Below are 23,414 nucleotides of genomic sequence, written 5' to 3' on the forward strand. Positions count from 1 at the left end.
TTTGCGCTTCGTTAAGATTTTTACATATTTCTTCTAATACGAGTCAGGTGTGTGAGATAAGCTACCTTCATGTGAACGCACCCATCAGACCCTGCTTGAGGTCATTTGATGTAGTGATGCGGATCATAACAAAAGCCACGTGTGTGGGTCTTAATCTCTGCCTTCTTTTTGACCGGACAGTAATGCCTCAGATTCTCAGGAAAACTGAGGTAACTTGAATTTGCTTCACTCTTTAATCACTTTTTGATTTTTATATATATATATATATATATATATATATATATATATATAATGTAATGTAATGTGTGCTTAAAACATAGTTTAATTGACTAAATATAAAAGAGTCGGTTAAGAGCAAGACTGTTGCTTTCTCTGAAGTTGGGTAAAACAAATGTTTTTCTGCTTCATATTTAAAAGAAGGAAATGAGTACACATCTAGTCTAATAAGCTACTACATTATTTAAAGCTCTCTCGGTTCTTCTGCACATGCCGTGTAATGGCCTGTCAAGCCTGAATGCAGACACAGAGGACTGACCTCAGCCGTCATTCAATAATAAACTAAATTGTTCGTTTTTTCCTCTTTGGTTCATAATTACTGTGGATGGATTGCTGTAGGGCAGCCAATGTGATACACTGTGCTTTATTGTAAAGGTTGATTCCATTTATACCAGTCAGGTATTACAACATTACATTATAGTGTGTATTGATTTGTGACTATTATGGTCAATGTGGTCATTTGATACTTAAACTAACCACATCAGTATGAGACGTTTAGGAGCAGCAGCTGATCACAAGACACTGGAGTTACTCTCAGACTTAGTTTAGAGACTTTAATCAAAAGATCAGAAATTAACTAATAACTCAAGAGCTATTTACATAAACCTGAATCCATAAGAGTTATTCTGAATCAACAGCTGCTGTCTATATTAATCTATCATAGCCACATAATGTCTGTTTGATGCGGAAATTCGAATTTGTTTTTTGTTTTTTTTTACATTTTAACCTGAAGTATATATTTATTTTGGCGCTGTCAAAATGTGTAATTCAGTTATTTATATATTGTATATATTTTCATTCTTATTAATACTTTATTTTTGTACCACTTTAGAGGTTATGTGGATGTAATATTTGTTAAAAATTAATAATTATGATGAAAAAGTTGCATCTTTAACCATTTAAATAGGGAAAATTGTCAAATGATGATCTCTGGGCAATTTGTTTTTGCTTCTCCAAAATATTCAAATTGTGTTTTTTTTTTTCTTAAAGCAATCTTTAATTAAAAAAATGATGGGCACAGGCCTAGTTTATACAATACACATCTGGGTGTAACTCAACTCAAACGGTATAAACTGCGTCTACTTTATTGTTATTGTGCAATGCGATGTTTTCATGTGAACTTTGTTTAGTTTTGCAATATTCGTCTCCAGAACATCTCAGTGCTTCCCTGGTTGGGTTGAGCTCTGGCTGCTGCTGCTGCTGAATTTTCCTATTAGAAACCTAATATTCTAATCGTACAGTCTGCTGCGGGCTTATGTTTTTAGATCAGGATGAGCTTGTACACACATTGTTGATAAGGTATAAGCTTTTTCCTTGTCTCAAATGAAATCACTTATCAGAACATCCCTGAAAGGGATGTGATATGAGCTTAGAAATGTATTCTAATATTTTGTATGTTTATTGTAGTGATTATATGGTGATTAAAGGTATTGTGAAGAATCTTTTTAAAAGACCCACCCTCTCCACTTAAAAAAAATGCACGTGCAAGAGCATGCACAAGTCCATTTCTTCTCGTCCACGCCCTGTTTAAAATGTGCTGATCCCATAGCTCATACAAGCTTATTGTGTCCACATATAGCGGGGACTATGTAACTCAGCATGGTGTCTGCGCCATCTTTGTTATTAATCGCCACTGTCGGGTAGCAGTAGCCTATGGCGACAGCGAGGAGAGCCTTCTGCCCAAAGCATTCAGGGATATATGTGCCTCTTCTGAAGCCTTTCTTTTTTTCACATACACTTAATAGACACTGTTTCTCTTATGACCCTCTGCCATTTTTGGTGAGAAAGGTGAGCTTCAATGAGTGTCTTAAACCGTGGCTCACCACAGATATACGCCTGAAAGTGCACATGCGCAGAAAAAGATAGCTAACGGGACGAGAACGTAGGATGGCCTTACGTAAACATATCACCAGAATGATTGACAGTAAGGAGGACCACTTATTTAGGTGATCCACCTGGAAATAAAAGATCGTCCTCAATACCTCTAAATTGCTCTTAGAAGTATTTAAAAATGTATTTCAGCCTTTTTGGACAATAAAATGATCTGCAGGAAACATCAAGTACACATATATATCTAAAGAGAGTGAAAGGAACCATATCTGTAATATTTTTAGTTTTTTGGGATAAGTAACATCATCATACAGAATTTATCTTGTGCAAAATATATACAATTTTCTGATTATGGTTAATAGAAATTTTTATAAAGAAGATGTGATTGCCCTCTTTTAGTTTCAGCTGGGATTTTATTAGCTGATTTTATTATTGTAGCTTTTTAAATTGTGGTGTTTGTTTGAGTTTTGACTTAGATTTGCTAAAAAGTTTAAGAATGGCAGAGTTTTGTTTATAAAAGCTAAACTCGATCCATCGGATGAATTCCCTGGACAAGTATCTCCAGCCGTGAAACGGTATGTAATAACATATGGATCCATTATTCTTGGTTTAAAACATGTCCCTGTTTGAATTCCTGTAAACGTATGACCCACTATGATTTGACGTCTGTGTTTCAAAACCTGTTAACTAGATTCTCCATATTTTAATAAAAAAAAATGCATGTCAGTTTATATTGTTTACAAATATTGCTCAGAATTGGCTTTACAGACATAATGCTAACGTTTATCTTCATGTAAACTACAAAACGGTAACAGAAATAGCTGAAATGTTCACCGGGAGCCGTTTTTTTATTCTTCCTGTTTTTATTATTGAATGTGAGTGATGAAAAGCTGAGTCAAATCATCTTGAATTATTCAGCTGGCCCCTTGCAGCATTGGTCTTTGATTTATTTTTGTGAGTTTGTTGAGTGTTGCTTTAGTTACCATGGCCTTCCACATCCTCCTCCTCCTCCTCCTTTCATCATTTGCTCGACTTTCGCTGTAGTGAAAGGGACCAAAGACAGAAATGTGAGGAGCTTTGTGGAGGACAGTGATTGTTTGTTTATGAGGATGTTAGCCTTGTGGTGACATGAGGACTTTTTTCCCCCTTCCTATCACGTGGCCATGTTTAAAAGGTAATCAGAGGACTATGTGATCTTTTTTTTTAATGGGAGGGGGGTTTAAGGATTTTTTCCATTTGATTCATATGACTTCAGTTCCGCACCCTTGGACAAAAACCGCTGAAGTTGAGTTTGCTTCCAGGGGTAAATTGGAAAGTTGAGTCTCACACACACACACACACACACACACACATAGTTTGGTTAAAAAAGGGAAAGCAATGTTTTTCTGTGTAAGAGTCTGAACTTGTATCTTTTTTTAATATAATAATTTTTAATCCCTGATGCAGTGGATAATATAATCCTTGCTTTTTTTTTTTTTACTGCTTTCTGTTTAGTGATGGAGCCTACCGTTGTGAGTACGTCCACCGTGGCGCCAGATGAGTTTGATAGGAATGTACCGCGAATCTGCGGCGTGTGCGGTGACAAGGCCACCGGCTTCCACTTCAACGCCATGACCTGTGAAGGATGCAAGGGCTTTTTCAGGTATGCGGATGCTTGGGTCAGTATCTATTGTGAAAAAGATTATTCTGGAAATCGATTAATAATGAGACAGCCAAAGGTGCCTTAATGGAGAGTTTTTACAGAGTTGAAACTTAAACTTTTCCACTTCAGGAGTGGATAGAACATATTGACAGAAGAAAAATATTTTTTTTATATTAAATGCAAACCGTTTCTATATATTGTTTTTAATTTTGGTATAAATACTGCTCTGAATGGGTTGGTATGTCAGCTAAAGGAATGTTTTAGAGTCTCTATATTCTAGTTAACGAATAATCGATTATTAAATTAGTTGGCATTTATTTTCAATATCAATTCATCATGATTAATCCAATTAATCGTTTCAGCCCTAGATTCAGTACGTGGCCATCATGTAAGCGCTACAGAAAAGCAGTGAATTTTTACACAAAGAATTAAGACTGCTCATTCAACTGCTGTTGAAATGGTGTCGGAATAAAATGTTTTTGTGGTGTATAATTTGGATTATTTAGCAATAAATCAAGAAGTTTTATGGCATAAGAAAAAAAGTTTAAAGATGAATGCATTAAAAGATGTTTATTAAGGGTTACAGCTACAACGCTTTGATTAAAATCATTCTTTTTTCAAAAATCCTGCAGCCTCAAGGGCTGGTTATACTCCCCGCAACAGTGTGTCGCAGTGAGCTTGACGCAGACATTTTTGATTTATGCTCAATTTTGAGCATCGTCTGCGCTATACCCTGTGGGTCTAGATACGACCGAGGCAGAGAGGAAGTGGGGGCAAGTTTGTCTGACAACGGAGGGACATGAGGGCGAAAAAGAGCAGGGATACAAGTCGAAAAAGGGTCCCAGCGTTCTCACGCACCTCGTTCTTCTAGCTGGTCCAACTTCATGAGTTGTTTTCCGCAATTTCGGCCATAAAAACAAAAAAAGCCGGCCTCCTGTCTGCAGCACTGTCTGCGGTCACCTACAATTTGGGAGAGGTGCAGCAGAGTGTCTGTGGAGGGGGCGGGGACGTCTTTTTGTTCACTGCGACGCCTACACACACGACCTAGTTTCGAAGTATAAATCATCCTAAAGATGTAAAAATATGCAGTATATAAATAATTGTTTCATAACTATATAAATATTTTCTTCTGATCACGATACAAGGAGAAAAAAAAACACGAGGGTTCTTTACCAATATAAATAGTAGATTGAAGTCGTGATGAAGGTTCAGAAACACACAGGAGATCACATACAAGTTTTATATATTTTGAAATGTGAATGACCATGCAAAACAATTTTCACACAAAAAGAAAATGCTGTTCCATTAATGGCCTTCAGGACTAACTAGGGCTGGTCCACATGGATCTAAAATCTTGAGCCGTTTTTTTTCCCTTTCAAATCCGCTTATTCTATTTTCTTTCTTTCAAGTTTAAAAAATACAAATGAAATGTTGCTTTAAAAAACAGCTTTTACTTCAATCATTCCCTCTGGAAGATGACCTTTGTTTAAAGTGCAACAGAATTCAAGCTGAAAAAAATGAATAAAAAATGTTTCACAGCAAACAATGAAACATTTAATTTCCCTTTTTGATTAATAAAGTATTTTGGAATTGAATATAGCACACTGAATAGTTGCAGCTAGTGGTATTTCACAGTGAGAAAGTTAATCAGTAATGAGTGGCCTTTGATGAACACAAACTGATGAAGTGATGTCAGTCTGTTTCCATAGAAGCCAAAGGGGGGAAAAAAATCTTGATTTTTGCAAAAATCAAACCTTCATAAAAAAGGATAAACTTGGTTCATTTAAATAAAAAATATGCCTAAATATGTCTATTTTCAAATAATATTGGTTCAGGATCAGCCCACCTACGGGTTTTCCTATTAGTTTAATTGGTTCAAATATAGGATGTCTTTAGCAGTAACTTGATCCAGAGCAGGAACCAGCCCGGTGTTCGCCTCTTGTGACCCGGGGCTCGTTTTGTATTATATAAATGATGTACAGCTGCTACAATCCCCTCTTTCTCCCATGTTGTTTTTCCTGCTTCCTCTGGCTGACAGGCAAAGCATACAGCAGTCAGGTGTCCTCCAGAGCTTCTAGAGGGGTTCACACTGCTCCAAAAAGTGTTCAGCATCACCCAAACACAACTGTCATACTGCATTATTCTGTACAACGAGAATATTTGGAAGTATTACTGATGTTTTCATCTTTTCACAGAAGCAAGCAATATTAACTTTTTTTTTTTTTTCATTGCAAGTCAGGATATTTTAACATGAGATCTGTCAGCATGTAAAGGCAGTTGCATATTGGATGCCAGTAATGCCAGAGTTTATGGTGGTGGTTCTTGGCCTTGGGCAGGTTTATCAAGGATGCAATAACACACAACGGTGTCTTTCCTTTACTCATAATGGAGCTTCTTTGTGCTTCTAGAAAACAATAGAGTAAAAGTTAATCACTTTTGATCAAAAAATAAAACCCAGCAGCTCAATCCTGCGTCATGTCCTACAGGAAGTTGTCCTAGAAGAACTATGAGCATTGTCTTCATTATTTCACCATAAAGTGCTCCTAGCAGTGTTTTGAATCTATAATTATGACTATATCCTGCAAAGGAATGTGAATGCTGTTTTTTTTTTTTTTTGTGTGCTTGCTTTTGAATTTAGAAGGATTTTTTTTTTTTTTTTTGTGCTTGCTTTTGAATTTAGAAGGAATTGTTTTATTTTTTTAGTCTTTGGATAAGAAAACCTGCTTCTAAATGCAAGTGATTACGGCTTGTTCAGACTTATCTTTATTCAGAGGTTCTAGAGTAACTAATTCATTCTTATTCAGAGAATAAAGCCAAAAAATGCTAATTTAAATATAATATTATTCAAAGAACAGATTTTATAAAAATACACAAAAACAAGCTTTGACTTTTCCAATAATGAAGACATTTAAAGTTCTCAGACTCTAAAGGAGAAAACATTCACTCCAGTAAATTCAAGATCTTAAAATAGAAGCGTTTTTAGTTCAGTCATGAATCTACGACAAAGGAGTTTTATAACCCTGTGACCACATAGTATTTAATAAAGAAAACCCATGCATGCAACCTCTTAATGGAAATTAACGTCGGACTTTGTTGCAGTGTGGCAGCTCCTCTAAGCCCCAATCCCCTGCGTCGACCTCTGCTCACCAATTTAAAAAAAGAGTTTGTAATTTGAGTCAAGACTAAACTTCAAGCCTTTATTTGTCTCTTTGTTTGGGGAGTATGTGCCTGTTTTTTCTACATTTGCGTCTGTTCCTCTCAGCGGTGTTGGTATTCAAAGAGAACGCAGAAAAAATACGGATGTTTAATAATCTCCTTCCTCGTCTCTCACATGGCCTTTGTTTGAACTCCCATAAAGCACATGCGTCCGTGTTTTAGCTCAAATGGGTTTATACATGTTCATAAATTTGTAACTAAATCATACTTACCAACAGTTTTTTTTGCTAACTTCTTTGCTGATTTCTGGCTGTGTTCTTTTTCTCTCCTCAGTACCAGACCTGATGATCGTTTTTGCGCTAAATGATCTATGGTTGTCTCTCTATTGATATAATTGACCTTAGAGCTTTAAAAGCTCCAATAAAAAGTAAAAATAAATGATCAAATTAAACTGACTCTGACCCAAAAACCTGCCTAGTCCTCAAAGAAGCTGCTTAAGACTTTCGACTGGGACAGAGTTGTCCTTTTTATAGGGCAATAACTGAAAGAGTAGACAACTGGCTTAATGGACTGAATACAAATGCGTGCTTCATGTTTTTATCTGTTTATTTGCATAAAAAAATAAATTAAAAAGTCTTTATTTTTCTATATTGCCATTGGTACGTGGCTTAGAAACAAACTGAAGATTGTGGTGTGACTTGTTAAAAGGTGGGAGTTCAAGGGTTGTAAAAACTTTTACAGAGCACTGTAGTTGTTTATTGATAACCTTTGAAATGTATGTCATTTATTTAGGCGCAGCATGAAACGCAAGGCCTCCTTCACATGTCCCTTTAACGGCAGTTGCACCATCACCAAGGACAACAGGCGCCACTGCCAGGCATGCCGGCTTAAACGCTGTGTGGACATTGGCATGATGAAAGAGTGTAAGTGGGGGAAAAAACATGGTGACCCATATATTTTCAGTGCATTATTCGGTTGACCGTTGTTTGAGCTGATATTCGCCTGCAGGACTGTAGCAGTTATCAAGCCTGAAGCTGGGAAAATACTGGACTCGTTTCAGTTTTCATCTAATGTTGTGTGGCTCTGCTGATGAGTTAACAGCTTGGAAACTGAAACTAAAGTGTTGTAATTTACCCATCATGCTGCGTTTAGATCGAGTTAATATCAGGGTTTGATCCCAGAGCAGCTTCCCACCGACAGAATGTAAAGAAACATGTTTTCCCTGCTGTACCTCCGTTACATCAGATCCGATTTCCCCTGAAGAGGGAAAAAGGCAAAGAAAACAAATACCACTTTTTTTCTTTTTAAGTTGTACAACTGGTATAGTCATTCTTGAGGGAGGGGGGTGGGGGGTCATAATGTTATATAATTTTTTAGGTTGAAGATCTCTGGGTCTTTACCCTTTTTACAGTGTAAACAAGTGGAGCCTCTCGTTATTGTGTAAAGCATTACCCATCTAAAGTTTAAACACCGTTTTTAACATCTGAGCTGACCATCTCTTGCTACAGTTTAATGTTTTTTTTAATAGTCTGCACATAGCAGGCATATCTTGTCTTGTTTTCTGCTACTATCCGCCTATTGTTCAAAGTTTCTTTTTGTGTAAAAAGTTATTTTTTTGTTGTCGTTGTTCGTTTTCACCCTTTGTTTTGTTGCATACAGCTGTTTCAGTAGACTTTATCCGAACAGGAGCCAGTGATGTGGCTGTTACTGTTGCAAAAACAGCAGCATGTTGAGGAGAGCCGGCTCCCTCTCTGTTTCTGTGAGCTAATTCAGCGGCTAGAACAACAAGGAGCAAACGGAACAAAGACAATGTGTTCAGTTGTTCGGTGCAGCAGGGGTCTCCATATAGACCCATCCCCTCCCATTCGCTTCCTCCAGAGAATAACAACCTCCTTTTTCCCGATGCAGCATAGACATGCCTGTCATCATAGTGTTGAGCCCAAGTACATAATGTACCTTTGAACAGTTTTGATGTGTGGATAGAATCTGTTATGGTGGTTATTTATAATTTATCATGCATTGGTTTACCTGACCTGTCTGAGATCTGCTCTGTTTTATTTATGCTATTTTTACCCAGAGAAAGTATGTTTGTTTATTTTTTTTTATCTGAAAGTTCATTTTACTAGAGGTGTATGTTTCAGATGTCCTTTCTATCTTGGCCTTGCAGTCATTCTGACAGATGAGGAAGTGCAGAGAAAGAAGGACCTGATTCAGCGAAGGAAGGAGGAGGAGGCACAACGTGAAGCAGAAAAGGAAGCACGGAGACCAAGACTCACTGATGAACAGAGTCACGTCATCTCCACACTAGTGGAGGCGCACCACAAAACATACGACGACTCCTACTCTGACTTCTGCCGCTTTCGGGTTGGTGTTTCAGCTCAATCCAAGAGTGAAAGAGAACAAACAAATGAAAAATCCTAGCTTTAGTAATTTGCCAAATTAGAAAATGCTTATTGTGTTAAATAAGACCAGGTTTACAAAAATAATCTTAAAACTTCTTTAAGGGGTATACGCCACAAAACCACATTGCTTAAGAAGCAAGTACAGCAGCAGCACTGTCAGCAGGTGCAGACCGAGTAAGGAATCGAATTTTCCATTATTGTCCCGATAACCTGATCTAAGCAGAACCGGTTGCAAATATTAGATTTTTTTAAACTCTGAAAGGATTTGGACAGTATTTATAAGGACCAATGAGTAAGAACTCAGACAAATGTAGGGCATTTATTCTGGTATATCAGATAAAAGTAGGATGTTTTTGCAAGATCACATTGGTTCTGCAATCCTAGTGGATTTATTTGAAAGTACATCCGGCCCATGAAATCAGAAAACTCTGTGTGATGTAAAGGGACAGAGGAATCTAATAGGGGGATTCATTATTTTTCTATTTCAATTTTTATTTTAGATATGACTAGAATAGGGCTACTGTGTAATCGTCACTACACAGATGTATTTAGTGCTGCAACTGTTGATTTGTTGATATTAAGACTCTCCGAACTACAGACTTGTAAGAAGTGAGTTAAGATTAAAATGGCTGAACTAATTCTTAAGGGTCCTAAGTTATATTTTAGAGGAGTACAACTTTATGCATGTAGTTTAGTGTTTTATCAAGTCCAAGGTCAGAACATTTTAGAGGACATGACACTCATCTATGCTGAAAAGCTTTGGAGAGATGCTAATTTTATTTCCCTGCCTGCCTACACTGCTAAAACCACCAAAGTCGGTCTTATTGACTGAAGTTGTAGCTCTGTTTGATTAGCCTACATGGATTCTTGACCCTGTAGAGCATTGGTGTCTGCTGTTCTTTACGTTTTAGATATTTCTCTGGTTCCACCCATCTATATCAGATGAACGGCTTATTGTCACGTCTCTGCAGAACCTGAAGGCATACTGAGGGAGTAATTTACAGAGATGGATCTAAAATATGTTGGACTCTTGATTCCTGATGACTGGAGTTGGACACCTCTGCCTTAGAGAGGGAATATTTGGTTATTGTCAAGAAGACAAAGGATCCAAGAAATCATATGGACTGAAAACTACTGTTAAAACAACCCAGGCCTTTTTAATATCTAAGCAGACCCCACAACCAGCTCCCATTGAAGTTTTATTATGTGAGCTTTAATAAAATGTCCTTCTCCCTTTGCTGCAGCCTCCTGTGCGTGAAGGCCCAGTGACACGAAGCGCTAGCAGAGCAGCCTCTCTCCACTCCTTCTCTGATGCCTCCTCTGACTCCTTTAGCCACTCTCCAGGTGAAAGGCACTCACTGTGAACCCTTCAAATGAGAGGAAATCTAAACACTACTAGGTCATCCAGCACCTTTTTTCACCCCTTTCCATCCTAATATTCTAGAAACGATTAGAAAACGTGTAATATTGTGATTTTTAAGAAGGTATAAGAAACAAAATTTTATTTTGAATCCAGGCAAACCTCTTTCAATGTTCAGTGCTTTGCAGAGACCTGACTGCAACTGGTAAACAGTCATTCATTAATGCATCTATCACTAATGAAGTGAAGGGGGCTCAAGACATGGTTTGAGCTGATACACACACTCAGCAGACTGGAAAACAACCACTGCTAGTTGCAAACACTTCATAGTTGATCTCTGTGACTCGTTAGACCTCTGATAATAAATTTCCAAGTCTTCTATGCATCTGAGTAGTAAATTGTATTTTTGAATAAACTGTTAAACTTAAACTCTTTGTCTTTGTAGAGTCTATTGACACTAAAATGAACTTCAACAACCTGCTGATGATGTATCAGGAACATGGCAACAGCCCAGATTCCAGCGAGGAGGAAGGCTCCAGCTTCTCAATGCTTCCCCACCTGGCTGACCTGGTCTCTTACAGCATTCAGAAAGTGATCGGGTTTGCCAAGATGATTCCTGGTTTCAGGTACGCAAGAGCATGTACAAAGAATACGTTTAACTGTGTCAAACAGTTGTCCTTGTGCAATGCTTGTTGAACTGTATTCACATTTCGTCACAAAACTGCTGCATCAAAGTGCTAGATAATTTGCACTCAACCTCTGTTAAACGATGTGTCTTTTAGAATATATACTCAGGTCAATAAAAGGTTTAAAGCAGACTTTGGATAGAATAAACATTTACTGTTGAAATATAGTAAAGAGCAAGTCTGTCATCCAAAGATAGAAATGGAGGAGTGACTAGAGGTAAAGTCATTGTTGTAATAAAGCAAGAGTTCTGCAGTTTCCCCATAAATTAAGAAAAGAATGAAACATCTCTGGTCAGGTGAGACCAAAAAAAACTAGCACTGCTTGTTCCCATGGATACAGGATCCCCTTAATGATACCTGTCTATTTTAGCGTGGTCAGGGATGATGGTCAGTGTTTATGGAGGATTGATGGAGCTAATTACTGAACGTCCTGAAGGAGAACACTTTAGACTCTGCAAAAAACTTAACCGGGCAAATATTCATCATGCTCAGACATTCTGCTGGAACCACGATGAATAAGTGTGTTAGAATGCCCCAGTTGAAGTAAGGGCAAGACATGAAGATACACTTCAAAAAAGCTAACATGTTTACAAGCTTTCAGACAAAAATGTTAGCTGTAATGTTAACATGTTTACTGGCTTTCAGACAAAACATTAGCTCTAATGCTAACGTGTTTAAAGGCTTTCAGACACAAATGTTAGCTGTAGTGCTATTGTGTTTAAAGGCTTTCAGACACAAATGCTAGCTGTATTGCTAACGTGTTTACAGGCTTTCAGACTTAAACTTTAGCTGTAATGCTAACATGTTTACTGGCCTTCAGACACAAATATTAGCTGGAGTGCTAACGTGTTTACAGGCTACCAGAGACAAACATTAGCTGCTGTGCTAACCTGTTTTTACAGAGTTACAGACACTAAAGTTGACTGGAGTGGTAACATGTTTTTACAATGTTATAGACACAAACATTAGCTAGAGTGCTAACGTGCTTTTACAGGGTTACAGATACAAATATTAGGTGGAGTGCTAATGTGTTCTCAGTGTTACAGACACAAACGTTAGCTGCAGCGCTAACTGTTTTGCAGGCTAAGCAGTCCACAAAGCAAAGTCAGGTTCAGCTCTTACATTTAAAGTTTTTTAACGGACAGTTGGTATCAATCCACTCTTCAGTTTAAGGTGTGTGGAAAATCCTGCTTGTGAACACCCATGTAGTGAAGCACTCCTCTTTGAAATGCTTTATGTTTATCAGGTAGATGTTCATGAAAAATAAAATCCATCCTCTGAGTCTTTAGGGGCTCAGATGAAGGCAGACAAAACGACTGTTGTCTCGATGAAGCCATTAATAGAGCGGCTGCTTTGTAAGCCATGTCTGTTTGGATGTTCAGTGTTGGTGAGCAGAGAGAGAGCACCTGCTAGAGGGCCGACTCACAGGGGTAGCGATTATTTCCCCAAATTACATTGTTAAGGGCTTGAATTTGCAATGTAGCATTTTGAACACACATTACCTAAGAGAGGGAACAACTCAGTGAGAGAAGGAAAAAAAAACTTTCATTTGTGAACCTCATGCACAGGCTTCAGGACACATATGACTGTTAAAACAAGTTTATAAAGTGAATTTTGCATAATTTGGCCCCTTAATGTTCTGATCTTATCTAAATATGTGCAAACTGCCAGAAGGCTTTCATTTCCACATCAACGTTAGATAATATGCAAGACACTGGCTCAGGGCCAGGCTGAAAAAAATCTATGCCACACTTTTTGGAATTTATTTCCTAAAAAAAAGGGAAGAGATGGGGAAAAAAATCTTCATTAACAGCATTTTCTTATGTTTTGCTACAATGAATTTACAAAAAATACAATTGAAATTTCTGTGCAACGTGACAAAATTCAGGGGGTATCAGTCCTGTTGATGGGTCATTCAAACGAATAATAAGAAAAAACCTAATAAACAAAGTTAGCGGCTATATATTACAATAATATTATCATTGATAATTCTGCTTTTTAATCTCAGCCATGCACTTTGACTTAAAACTATGGCCAATCTAACAACGAAGACACAAAATGGAAAATAATTTTACTGAATGCATTTTATTTTTCTTAATTTCCTTTTTGTTAATATGTTTTTGTTGTTATGTTTTATTTTTTATAATTTACACAACACAAACCTTTGTCTCTTTAGACTCTTTTATTGTCAATTTATCTAGGTCAATATATTATTAGCAAAAAGTGGCATTCGCCATGCTTTAAGGACTTTTCCCCTATACTTTTTGTTTTTCTTCTGTCAAATTAATTAGTTTTATTCCAGTGTGGCACCTACATGTGGTCTAATGACCCTAGATAGCTCATCAACCCATATTATTGAATATGTAGGGCATCTCACATAAACCATTGCTTTATCATGCAATAAACGGTGCTGCTTGGCAAGTGGGAATTAAAGGTGCTCTTCAGGCTTAAAGAGCAAGAGAGTTTTACAGTCTTACACGGTGATATGATAATAATATGTGTGTAACATCATGAAATGGAAAACATGCAGACTTGTTGATCTCTTTGCTGCACATACAATTCAGAAATGCTAAGTAAAAAATGCATCAAAATTAAACGCTTCCACTCTTTTAATGCTGTAATGCTTCAACAAAAACATTCTTGGATGCACTTTTTATGTTTGATAAAATCAGATAAAGATGAGGGACGTGCTTTGATGCATAGATAAGGATAATCATGTAATCCTTTTATTTTATAAGGTTTTAAAAGCTACAATCTCCTACATGAAAACTGCTGTTTATCTCTTTTGCAATTAGATTTTACTGCATGTAATTTACAAACAAAAGATCATTTGTATGTGGTATTTTCCTCCAGCCAGGACAGATTGGCCCATTAGACCTCTTTTGGTATCCAAAGCAGTAAAAGTCTGATTGGTGCATTGCTACTCTTTATTTATTAAGTCAAAGATTATATTCCAGTAGCAGTTTCTGTTTTCGCTGTGGAAACTGTTTCCTCTGGAGTGTTTTAGTCAGTGTGTTCACGAGAACAAGTGCAATGCATGTCACAGGGTCAATTTAAAGTAAAGGCAAAAACAAGCCAGAGCCTGCGTTTTCTAAAGGTTTCACAACAGGTAATGGACATGAAAAATCACCTTAGGAATGTTTGGCCTCTTTGAATGTGCTTTCTAATCCCTCTAAAAACACCCTGGGACCTACCCATGCCTTCCCCAGTCTTTAGCTCATAACTCCTGTCACTTCTTTAGTTACTTTTAAAAGATGACAATGACAGGATTTTTGTTTGAAGTGTTTTAATGGAGCCATGTACTCTATGTAGTATGAAATCGCAAAAGAGCCTTATCGATTTGGGTACATATAATCAATGGTGAATTGTATTTTATATTTATGGTATAACTGATTTATTTTTTGTTTTTCTGTTTTTTTTTTCTAGGGAGCTAACTGCAGAGGACCAGATTGCTCTGCTCAAGTCCAGTGCCATCGAGGTAATCATGCTGCGGTCGAATCAGAGTTTCAATCTGGAAGACATGTCCTGGAGCTGCGGTGGGCCTGACTTTAAATACCAGATCAGTGATGTCACTAAAGGTCAGTCTGAAAGCTGCTATATTTGATTTGTCAGTTTGGCTGCTCTGCTCCTTCGGGGTTATTTAAAAACCGAGCACATTTTAACAGCCTTGTTTTGAACTATAAACATGGCACCCAGAAATGGCGCGTGTTTACTCTCTTGGGACGGAGATGCCAATGCAGTTGTTTTCTGCACAACCAGTTTTAAATATTTTTAGAAACCCCACGGGGCATGGCTTTAATTTACCTTTCAAACAAGACCTCTGTCTGCGATTTGAACCAGGAATGTCACTCCTGACCTGCTCCCCATGCATAACGGGTGTGTGAACCAGCAGGGGAAGCGTTGTTGTGCTCTTATCTGTCACAAAGTCCTTTGCGTCGCAGGGTGTTTGTCAGAAACATGAGAGAACAGACGTGTTTTCTCACGCAGCAATCAATAGCGTGTACGTTCTGAACTCTTTACGCTTTTGTGAAACATTTACAAACACAAATAAAGACCTTTCAGCGCGGTAAATATTTGAAAAAAAATAAAATAACCTTGAATCTTGCAAGACTGATGTGTGCTTTATGAGCTCTTTTTGTCTGTGTTCTAAAAATTCTCAACATAAGATAAAAAAAAAAAACCTGCTTTAACCCTATAATGCCAAATGTATCATATTTGATACATACGGTTTCTGAAATGTTTTGCATCTGACACCTTTTGAATAATTTAATGGTAAAAACTTTGCTCAAAATCCTATTGTACACAATAAATTATACCTGATAACAGCCAGTAGAAGACTACACAAATAATAATCTTGACTTATCGCATAGTAATAAATTATTAATATCAAAAAAAAAATTCTGTTTTTTCTTTTTACATATTTTGTTAAAAGGGCAAATAAGGAATTCAAACAAAAAAAAAAAGTAATTTTCTGTTTTGTTTTATTGTTGGATTGGGCTTTAAAGGGTTAATTAATATAGCTTTTTTTTTATACAAAAATGAAAAATAATGTATGAAAATCACTGGATGATCTCTTTAATTCTGTAGCTTATTGGTAACTGTTTTAAGATAACAATTGACATCTCATAGCTCCATGTTGTTCAATAGTTATATAAGCAAACCTCGTATTTACGTGACGCTCTGTTGTCTCTGTTTCAACCGCTTTTATGCCAAAATAATGTAACATAGCAAAAAGTGAAGGGCCATGATTTGCATACCTAATAAGAGCTTTGCATTTTGTATTTTTTGCAAGCATTTGTATTACAAAATAATACATTTTACTTAAAAAGAAAAAGGTTTTCTTGCTGCTACTAAAATATAATACAGCTAACATTTTTGAATGTTGAAATTTAAATAAATAAACTTAAATAGGGAGTCAGATATGTTGCTGTGAGCCTTTTACTTTACAACTTATGGTAGTTTAATTTTTTTTGTGAATGGATACACGGCATATTAGCCAACTTCTTGTTTTTTATAACCTTTAATTTTATTTTCTGCTGGCTGAGAAGCAGAGGACAGAAACATGAGGGGCAGAGTTGTACTCTTTGCTGCATACAGTCAAAGATGACCCGGCCGTCTTTTCATCTTTTTCAGACAAGTTTAAACTATATGGCATTAAGTACAATCTTTGTAAATGGAAACTTATTTATTTTGAGCTGCTAACCAGAAAACCCTGACTAAGAACATTTTGACGATACAGTTAGGTGAAAAAGTAACGCCCCCTATGGATTTGTTTGTCCCTTAATTCTTTATCGCATTGAAATGAGCTCTGATGATCAAATGTAAAAATCAAAGATAAGCCGAGTACTTAGAAATTAGTTTTTAATGGTGAGAGAAAACGGCGATTATAAATTCACTGTGAATGTTTACTGTTTTATGTTCCGTTTTATTGTCAGAGCTGTAGAAGCAAAAAAACAAAAAAATCCTTAAACAAAACCAGTCTGGAATAAAACAAAACAAACAAAAAAAAAAAAAAACAATTAAGTTTTCTTCAAAAGGTACAATTATTCTGAGCTGAGTTTTAGAAATTTAGACTAAGATGAGAAACAAAGTGACTAGCTCCATCAGTCTGGTTTTACACATAGACTGATGCATCGGCAAGCTGATATTTTGGTAAAATATTGAAATCAATCATTTGTATTTTCATTTGCATCAGCCCATGCATGCATTTGTTGGTGCATTAAGCAGCCCTGACTTGAGATCACATTAAGCGCATGCGTTTTAATTAAGACTTGTTGGAATTGTGTCACTTCGATTGTGTAAATGGAGAACAGCATTGAAAACACTGCAGGCCTCATTTGTCCAAAAGAACTTCCGGTCCTTTCCGAAACTGCAGAAAAACATACTGATGTTTTAAGAGTTCAAAAGATTTTACAGTGTCCTCTCTGTGCACGGAAGAGATAAAAACACAACTTTTTGAAAAATTGTTTGTTACATTTAGCTGTTTTGTGCCATCAGTATGTAATCTTAAGCTCAACCTGAACGTCATTCTGTGCTGATCTCTCATAGCGGGTCACACCTTGGAGCTGCTGGAGCCACTGGTGAAGTTCCAGGTGGGCCTGAAGAAGCTGAATCTACATGAAGAGGAACATGTACTGCTGATGGCCATCTGTTTGCTCTCTCCAGGTACTGTGTCTTTATGGAGGAGGGAATGTATGGGAATGCACCAAGCATATATATACTTAGAGGCTTTTCTTTGATGCACTGCAGACCGTCCAGGTGTTCAGGATCACACTAGAATCGAAGCCCTCCAAGACAGGCTGTCAGAGACCCTGCAGGCCTACATCCGGCTCCACCACCCGGGAGGACAGCTGCTGTACGCCAAGATGATCCAGAAGCTGGCCGACCTGCGCAGCCTCAACGAAGAGCACTCCAAACAGTACCGCTCCCTGTCCTTCCAGCCGGAGCACAGCATGCAGCTCACTCCGCTGGTGCTGGAAGTGTTCGGCAGCGAAGTCTCCTAGAACCTCAGCGGCGAGGGGAAACAGGAGGGAGAGAGAGCTGAGAATGTGCTGGATGGACTTAAAGCTGACGTGGAGTGAGGTGAAGTGGAGCAGAGGAAGTGTAATGTGTGCGTGTGTGTTAGTGTGTCTCTTCATGTCCATAACGTCTGAAGAACAGCGTCTTGGTGCAAAGGCCAAGCTCGTGTGGAGAGCAAGCAGATGTTCAATAACACCGTAAACAAGGGAATGTCATATAGTACAAACTAAGCTATCCATAGGACTTTAGCCTATATATCTATATATGTGTTTTTTCTACTTATTTAATTCAAACAGCTGCTTTAAAAATACCAGGACATTTTGACTTTTCACAACAAGCATCCTCAGTTATACATTTAGCCATTCAGTTCAGCTACCTCTTTGTTCTACTGGGTTTTTTTTATAACTACATCACCTCTGTGAAATGGTCACTTTTACACAAAACATTTTGGATGCCAGTGCAAAAAGCAGTGCCTGCACACAACTTTAACTCTTTGATCATCTTGGAATCAAAGCTTTCCTTCCGAGGCAACATATGAACATGACTGTGTATAATATGAACACATGCCTTTCAACCTTTCACCAAAGGTACAGTCAAATAATCTGGAAACAGCTTCCATTTATATATATTAAAAAAAAACCTGCTGCTCCATGGTTCGCTTTCCTCATGCAGCCAATCTGCAAGATGACTATAATGAAGGAAAATATCATTACAGATTTGTACAGAATCCGGAACATAGTCTGTAATTTATTGAGGTTTTATAGGACCTTAGGATTTTAATAAGGTGGCTGGGTTTGTGGTGAGAATCAGCCCCTAAATGTATTAGCTACTTTTACACTGCTAGTTATCAATCAAACCTAGAACTCTTAATGGCTTGTAACTTCTTAAAGTTTATTGATTAATCTTTGGTTTGATTGTTTTTGTCTCTGTTCATAAATTTTTTGCTATCGTATATATTCTAAGCACTGTTAAGCCACCCCTCTGCATCCAGTGTATTATCACAGATGTTTAAAGGGCTAACATGCCAAACCTAACTGGAACAGTAAGCGGAGGCCAAAGCAAGGGGCCTGTCTTCTTGTTTATATATAGCTGCATACCATACTTGGACTCGGCATAAATATGGATATAATTGCAATAGATTTTTTTTTTCTTCTTTTTCTTTTGTGCGTTTCGCGTCATTTCGTCTATAAAAACCAATTCCATGAATTGTTCCTATCCAGAATACCGTCAGCTCAGAGGGTGGAGACCCTTTTGAAGCTACTTCGGACCTCCACAAATATCACACCCCTTTCGTTTCTGACTGGGAAGTGGATTTTCTAGAATGTCCGAGGGCCTGGTAGTTGCGGTGGTGCTGTGCACCTCCACAGCCTGGCCCTCCTGTTTGATGTTGTATGCTGCGCAGCCCTCTAGTGGCTGCATCTTGTACATACCAGGTATAAATATATAAATATATATATTTACATGCATATTATAAATATTTGTCTGCCGCTGTACATAGGGCTACAAGAATCCTGAAAAACGTCTTTTTTTTTTTCTTTTTTTTTCCGTCCCAGAAAGAAATATGCAACCATAATTTGTTTCTGATTCATTAACACTTTGTTCTAAAGCACTCTGGTCTCTGTTTTTCACTTTATGTAGGAAAAAGCAAGAAATGGCTGAAACAGGGATTTGGTTGAGTGTTTGGTTGGACTGAATATCGTCTGTTTAGTGTGATTTCCTCTTCCACTGTTGATGTTTTTAGTAAGAGGATAAGCTGCTCTCACGTATAAGCCATATAAATTGCCAAGTTAGGTGTAAACCTGCTCTATTAATATACATCAAACTGATGACTCTAGAGGCTTAATAATTATGTCCCTAGCTAAGCAGGTATTGATATGACTTTAGAAGCAGAAGCTTGTATGTTTTCAGTATTCTGCCTTCTCTCTGCTGTCAGTCATCTTCGGTTAGTCCTTCGCCAAACGGGGCATAATCCAGACTGCCTGAAAATGGAAGCATTTAACAGCTGCAGCCATTGTTACGACAAGGCTACGTGCAACCCTAATAGATGAAACGCTCTTCAAATTAATGCAATTCTCCCAAGAAGTTACTTAGTTTTTTTCTCTATCCTTAAAGATGGAGATGATTTAGCTGCACATAACTCTGCAGGAAACAAAATAAAAGAAATAGGGAAGGAAAAGTTAAAAGGTATGAGCAGTAGCCGCACTCCTTGAACTTTTCTGATTTTTGTCAGGTTACGAACAATACCCTAATTTTCTTTGTAGTAAACAAACACAAAGAGCATATTTGTTAAATAGAAACTATAGATTTATTGTTTTTTTTTTAATCTGTATTAAAATCCCTTTATACCTCTACTAATTCCAGCTCCTACACAGCTACCTGTCCATGCTAACTATCCGGATGGTGCGTTCAGGGTCTAAGCTGTCCACCTTTCAACTTTCTTTCCATTTCAGAATTTCTCTCTACTTTGTGTTAAATAACTGAAGTTTAAAAGTCTAACCTGACAAAGTCAAAGTCAGAAAGAGTTAAAGGACTTTTTAAAGACACTGTTGTAACTTTCAGATTGATGGAAGCGGGTGAAAGAGGAGAGCACAAGTATGTTGTCGAGCTCTCTGCAGCACATAAGAAGTTGTTTTAACCCAGTTTTTAAAATCCCCCACACCTATTAAGACTGTTCTACGTCACTGTGACTTTGTCTTTATATCTTCAGTCACTGTGATGCAAGTCAGGGCTCCACTGTCGGATAAAAATCCCTCATCGATATTCCCAAACTTTAAAATATCATGTTTTGCTCTTTGTATTTAATTTGACGCGCCCTACAAAAAACCTTGCTGTGATTCTATTGTTGAGGAGTTAAAGCTCGATTGTGTTTAGGCAGTACCACTTGTGTGAGTATGGTGTGTCGGTCTGATAAGGGGTGTTATGATGTGCTTGGTTACTGAACTCTTGACTTTTAAAGATGGTGTCCACGTTCGTCTCTTTTTCCTTTCAGCTCATGAACAAATACTTTCTGTATGTCACCGTGGGTTTGATTTAAGTTCTTGTTCTTCTTTAATTTCTTTTGTTGTTTTTTGGAGAGGCAGTGTTGATTTGTGCATGTCTGGTCGTGTTGGAGCACGGGTGAATGTGTAAAATGCCACGGGGAGAGTCCCCTCCACACAAGAACAGGGTAACAGAGGAGCTCCAGTTGTTGATTTGACAGCCGAACAGAAAAGCTCACGAGGATGTATTATAGCCACTAATTGAACACTAATTGATTTTTGTGCCCAGTACCACATGGCATTGGGGAGAAGGGGAGGGTCCTTTTTGTGCCACTAAATATCTGATTAGATGATAGTTTTTTTTATCTTTTTTTTTTAATCTTCCAAAAGATCACCCAAATACAGTAAATGTGAATATAGTTCAACCCTTATAGTTTCCTGTTTTTTTTATTTTATTTTTTTATCATGATTAGGCTACTTAGACTCTGTATAGATTTCTTTTTAAGAACTGCATCATAACACAGTATCAATGCCAATAACATGCATACATCAAGGTACACCATCACCAGCAAGCTTTACAGATTCTCTTCTTCTAAAGATGTTTTTTTTTTCTACGTTTCACTTGTACAACTGTTGCCATTACAGAACTCTACAGCTAACAACTGGCAAACATATATTGACACTAAACGGTCGGCCATTTTCTACGCAAAGGATTGAAGTGTCCCCTCCCCAAAGCCCCTCACCCTAGGAACAGGTGTCGTAATGGAGCCGACATAAATGTAGTTCTTACGAAAAGGAGTGTCCACAGTGGATGTATATTATAATCTACCTAAAAGAAACCTACCTCTTTTTAGCTCATATGTTGCTTTAGCATTAAGAATTAAAGAATTTGCCTCTGTTTTTACTTTTTTAAATATTTGTATTCATGTGGATATTTATTGCTGTCTAATGAGTCATACTTCAATGATTACCTCAGAGATATCTCACACATTTGGGAGAGTCTAGCTAATGAAGTCATTCATATATATATTTTTTTTTTCTTTGTTTTTCATTTTTACAGTTTATATGTCCTCTGAATTAGAAATGCCTTTTTTTCCCCCCTCTTAACGCACAAAATACCAGGAGTGTTTTGTTTTATTTTACTAGTGCCTGTATTCTGACCATCTGGACCCTGAGGCTGCATTCGGCCAGGTAGAAAAACTCTCACCTTTATCGTCCTCGCCGACAGGATACAGTTAAAATGGCTGCCATGATGCTGAGATCAACAGCGTCTTGTAGTTTTTAAAGGGCAAGCTAAATTCAAATCTCCTGAGTGAATGCACCTTAAAAAAAAAAAGAAACCCAAAGGACTTTGCAACAGAAGTGAGTTTTCTTTGGCATAGCTTGAGCTCTGTAATGCATGTCTGTTTTTCCAGTCTTCTCCTTCAGTCCTTCTGTTGCAAAGTCTCTGACAATTCCCCACCAGTGGGAATTGAGATGAAATCCTCAGTATCCATGCAATGCTGCTTCTTTTTTTTTTCTTTTTTTACGCTAAAATGTTGCATCTAACTGACACTGTAAATTACGTCCTTCATTGTGTGAGTTTGCAACAGAAGTGGCAAACTTCATGGGATGATTGCGTCAGTGTGCAAGTTAGCGGCGCTTCCTGGTAAAAAAACAAAATACTGATTCCATTCAGATCCTTGCATCATATTAACAGTGTTCACTTTGGTGAGTCTTTCTTGTCTTCATGTCCAACTGCTTCAGGTAAACACTGAAATAAATTGGGGGCTTTTTATTTTATTTTATACCAATTGGTAAATGAATAGGAACAGTGTTGTCTTAGTAACATCTGCCCTGAGCTGTGTGCCATAACCTGCCCCTTTTGCTACACAGGGAGGGAAGGTTTAAATAGGGCTGGCTTCAACACGCTCCTCCAAGTCCTCCAACCAATTTCGTTTCCTCTCAATTAAGTTTATAATACTGTTTTTGTGAAAAATAACTTCGAATCTGGCATCAAAATTCTTACACTGCGTTTTGACTCCAAATCATACCTGAACCAACGAAAGCACTTAATATAGTGTTTGTGACATGTAGACTGATTGAGCTACTAGCCATAAATTGCCTGTGTTGATCAGCATAATATGGCTCCATTTATCGAGACACTTAGGTCTGCTAAATTCTAATGTAATTTCAGAATATCTTTTGGGATTTTTTCTTTCTTTTGCTATTATAAATTGGTGTTGATGTAATGTTATTTTGTCTGTTTTGCAAATCAAAAATAAACAATTGTATATAGCAGCTTCTGTCTTTGTATTTTTTATTGATAGGGGTCTAAATATTTAATCATATAACATTTATTTAGCTTAATTAAGAACAACTTGTTGGCCAATGTGCTGCACTCAAAAATCAAGTGACAATTCAAACAAAAAATTCACAAATTCTACAGAATTTCTTCCTTCATCAGAAGACTTCCTTCAGCAGAAGACTTCCTTCAGTAGAAGACTCCTCCTACCCAGATGCACCACAGAGCGCCACAGGAAATCATTCCTACCTGTGGTCATCAATCTCTATAACGCCTCCCTC

At 37.4% G+C, this 23,414-nt stretch overlaps 1 protein-coding gene across 1 annotated transcript in view; it reads left to right on the forward strand.

Moving 5' to 3' along the window:
• Positions 1–22,185, forward strand: part of LOC107103431 (vitamin D3 receptor B) — a 32,948-nt gene extending 10,763 nt beyond the window's left edge. Inside the window, exons 4-11 of the mRNA XM_015403138.1 lie at positions 3,601–3,748; positions 7,697–7,827; positions 9,072–9,268; positions 10,551–10,650; positions 11,112–11,292; positions 14,779–14,930; positions 17,401–17,517; positions 17,602–22,185. Of these exons, the coding sequence (XP_015258624.1) occupies positions 3,603–3,748; positions 7,697–7,827; positions 9,072–9,268; positions 10,551–10,650; positions 11,112–11,292; positions 14,779–14,930; positions 17,401–17,517; positions 17,602–17,855 (1,278 nt within the window). The 5' untranslated portion in view covers positions 3,601–3,602 and the 3' untranslated portion in view covers positions 17,856–22,185. The remainder of the gene's footprint in view (positions 1–3,600; positions 3,749–7,696; positions 7,828–9,071; positions 9,269–10,550; positions 10,651–11,111; positions 11,293–14,778; positions 14,931–17,400; positions 17,518–17,601) is intronic.
• The last annotated feature ends 1,229 nt before the right edge of the window (positions 22,186–23,414 follow it).

Source organism: Cyprinodon variegatus, unplaced genomic scaffold (genome assembly GCF_000732505.1).
Source record: "Cyprinodon variegatus isolate N-32 unplaced genomic scaffold, C_variegatus-1.0 Scaffold1447, whole genome shotgun sequence".
In the NCBI taxonomy this organism is placed as follows: Eukaryota; Metazoa; Chordata; class Actinopteri; order Cyprinodontiformes; family Cyprinodontidae; genus Cyprinodon; species Cyprinodon variegatus.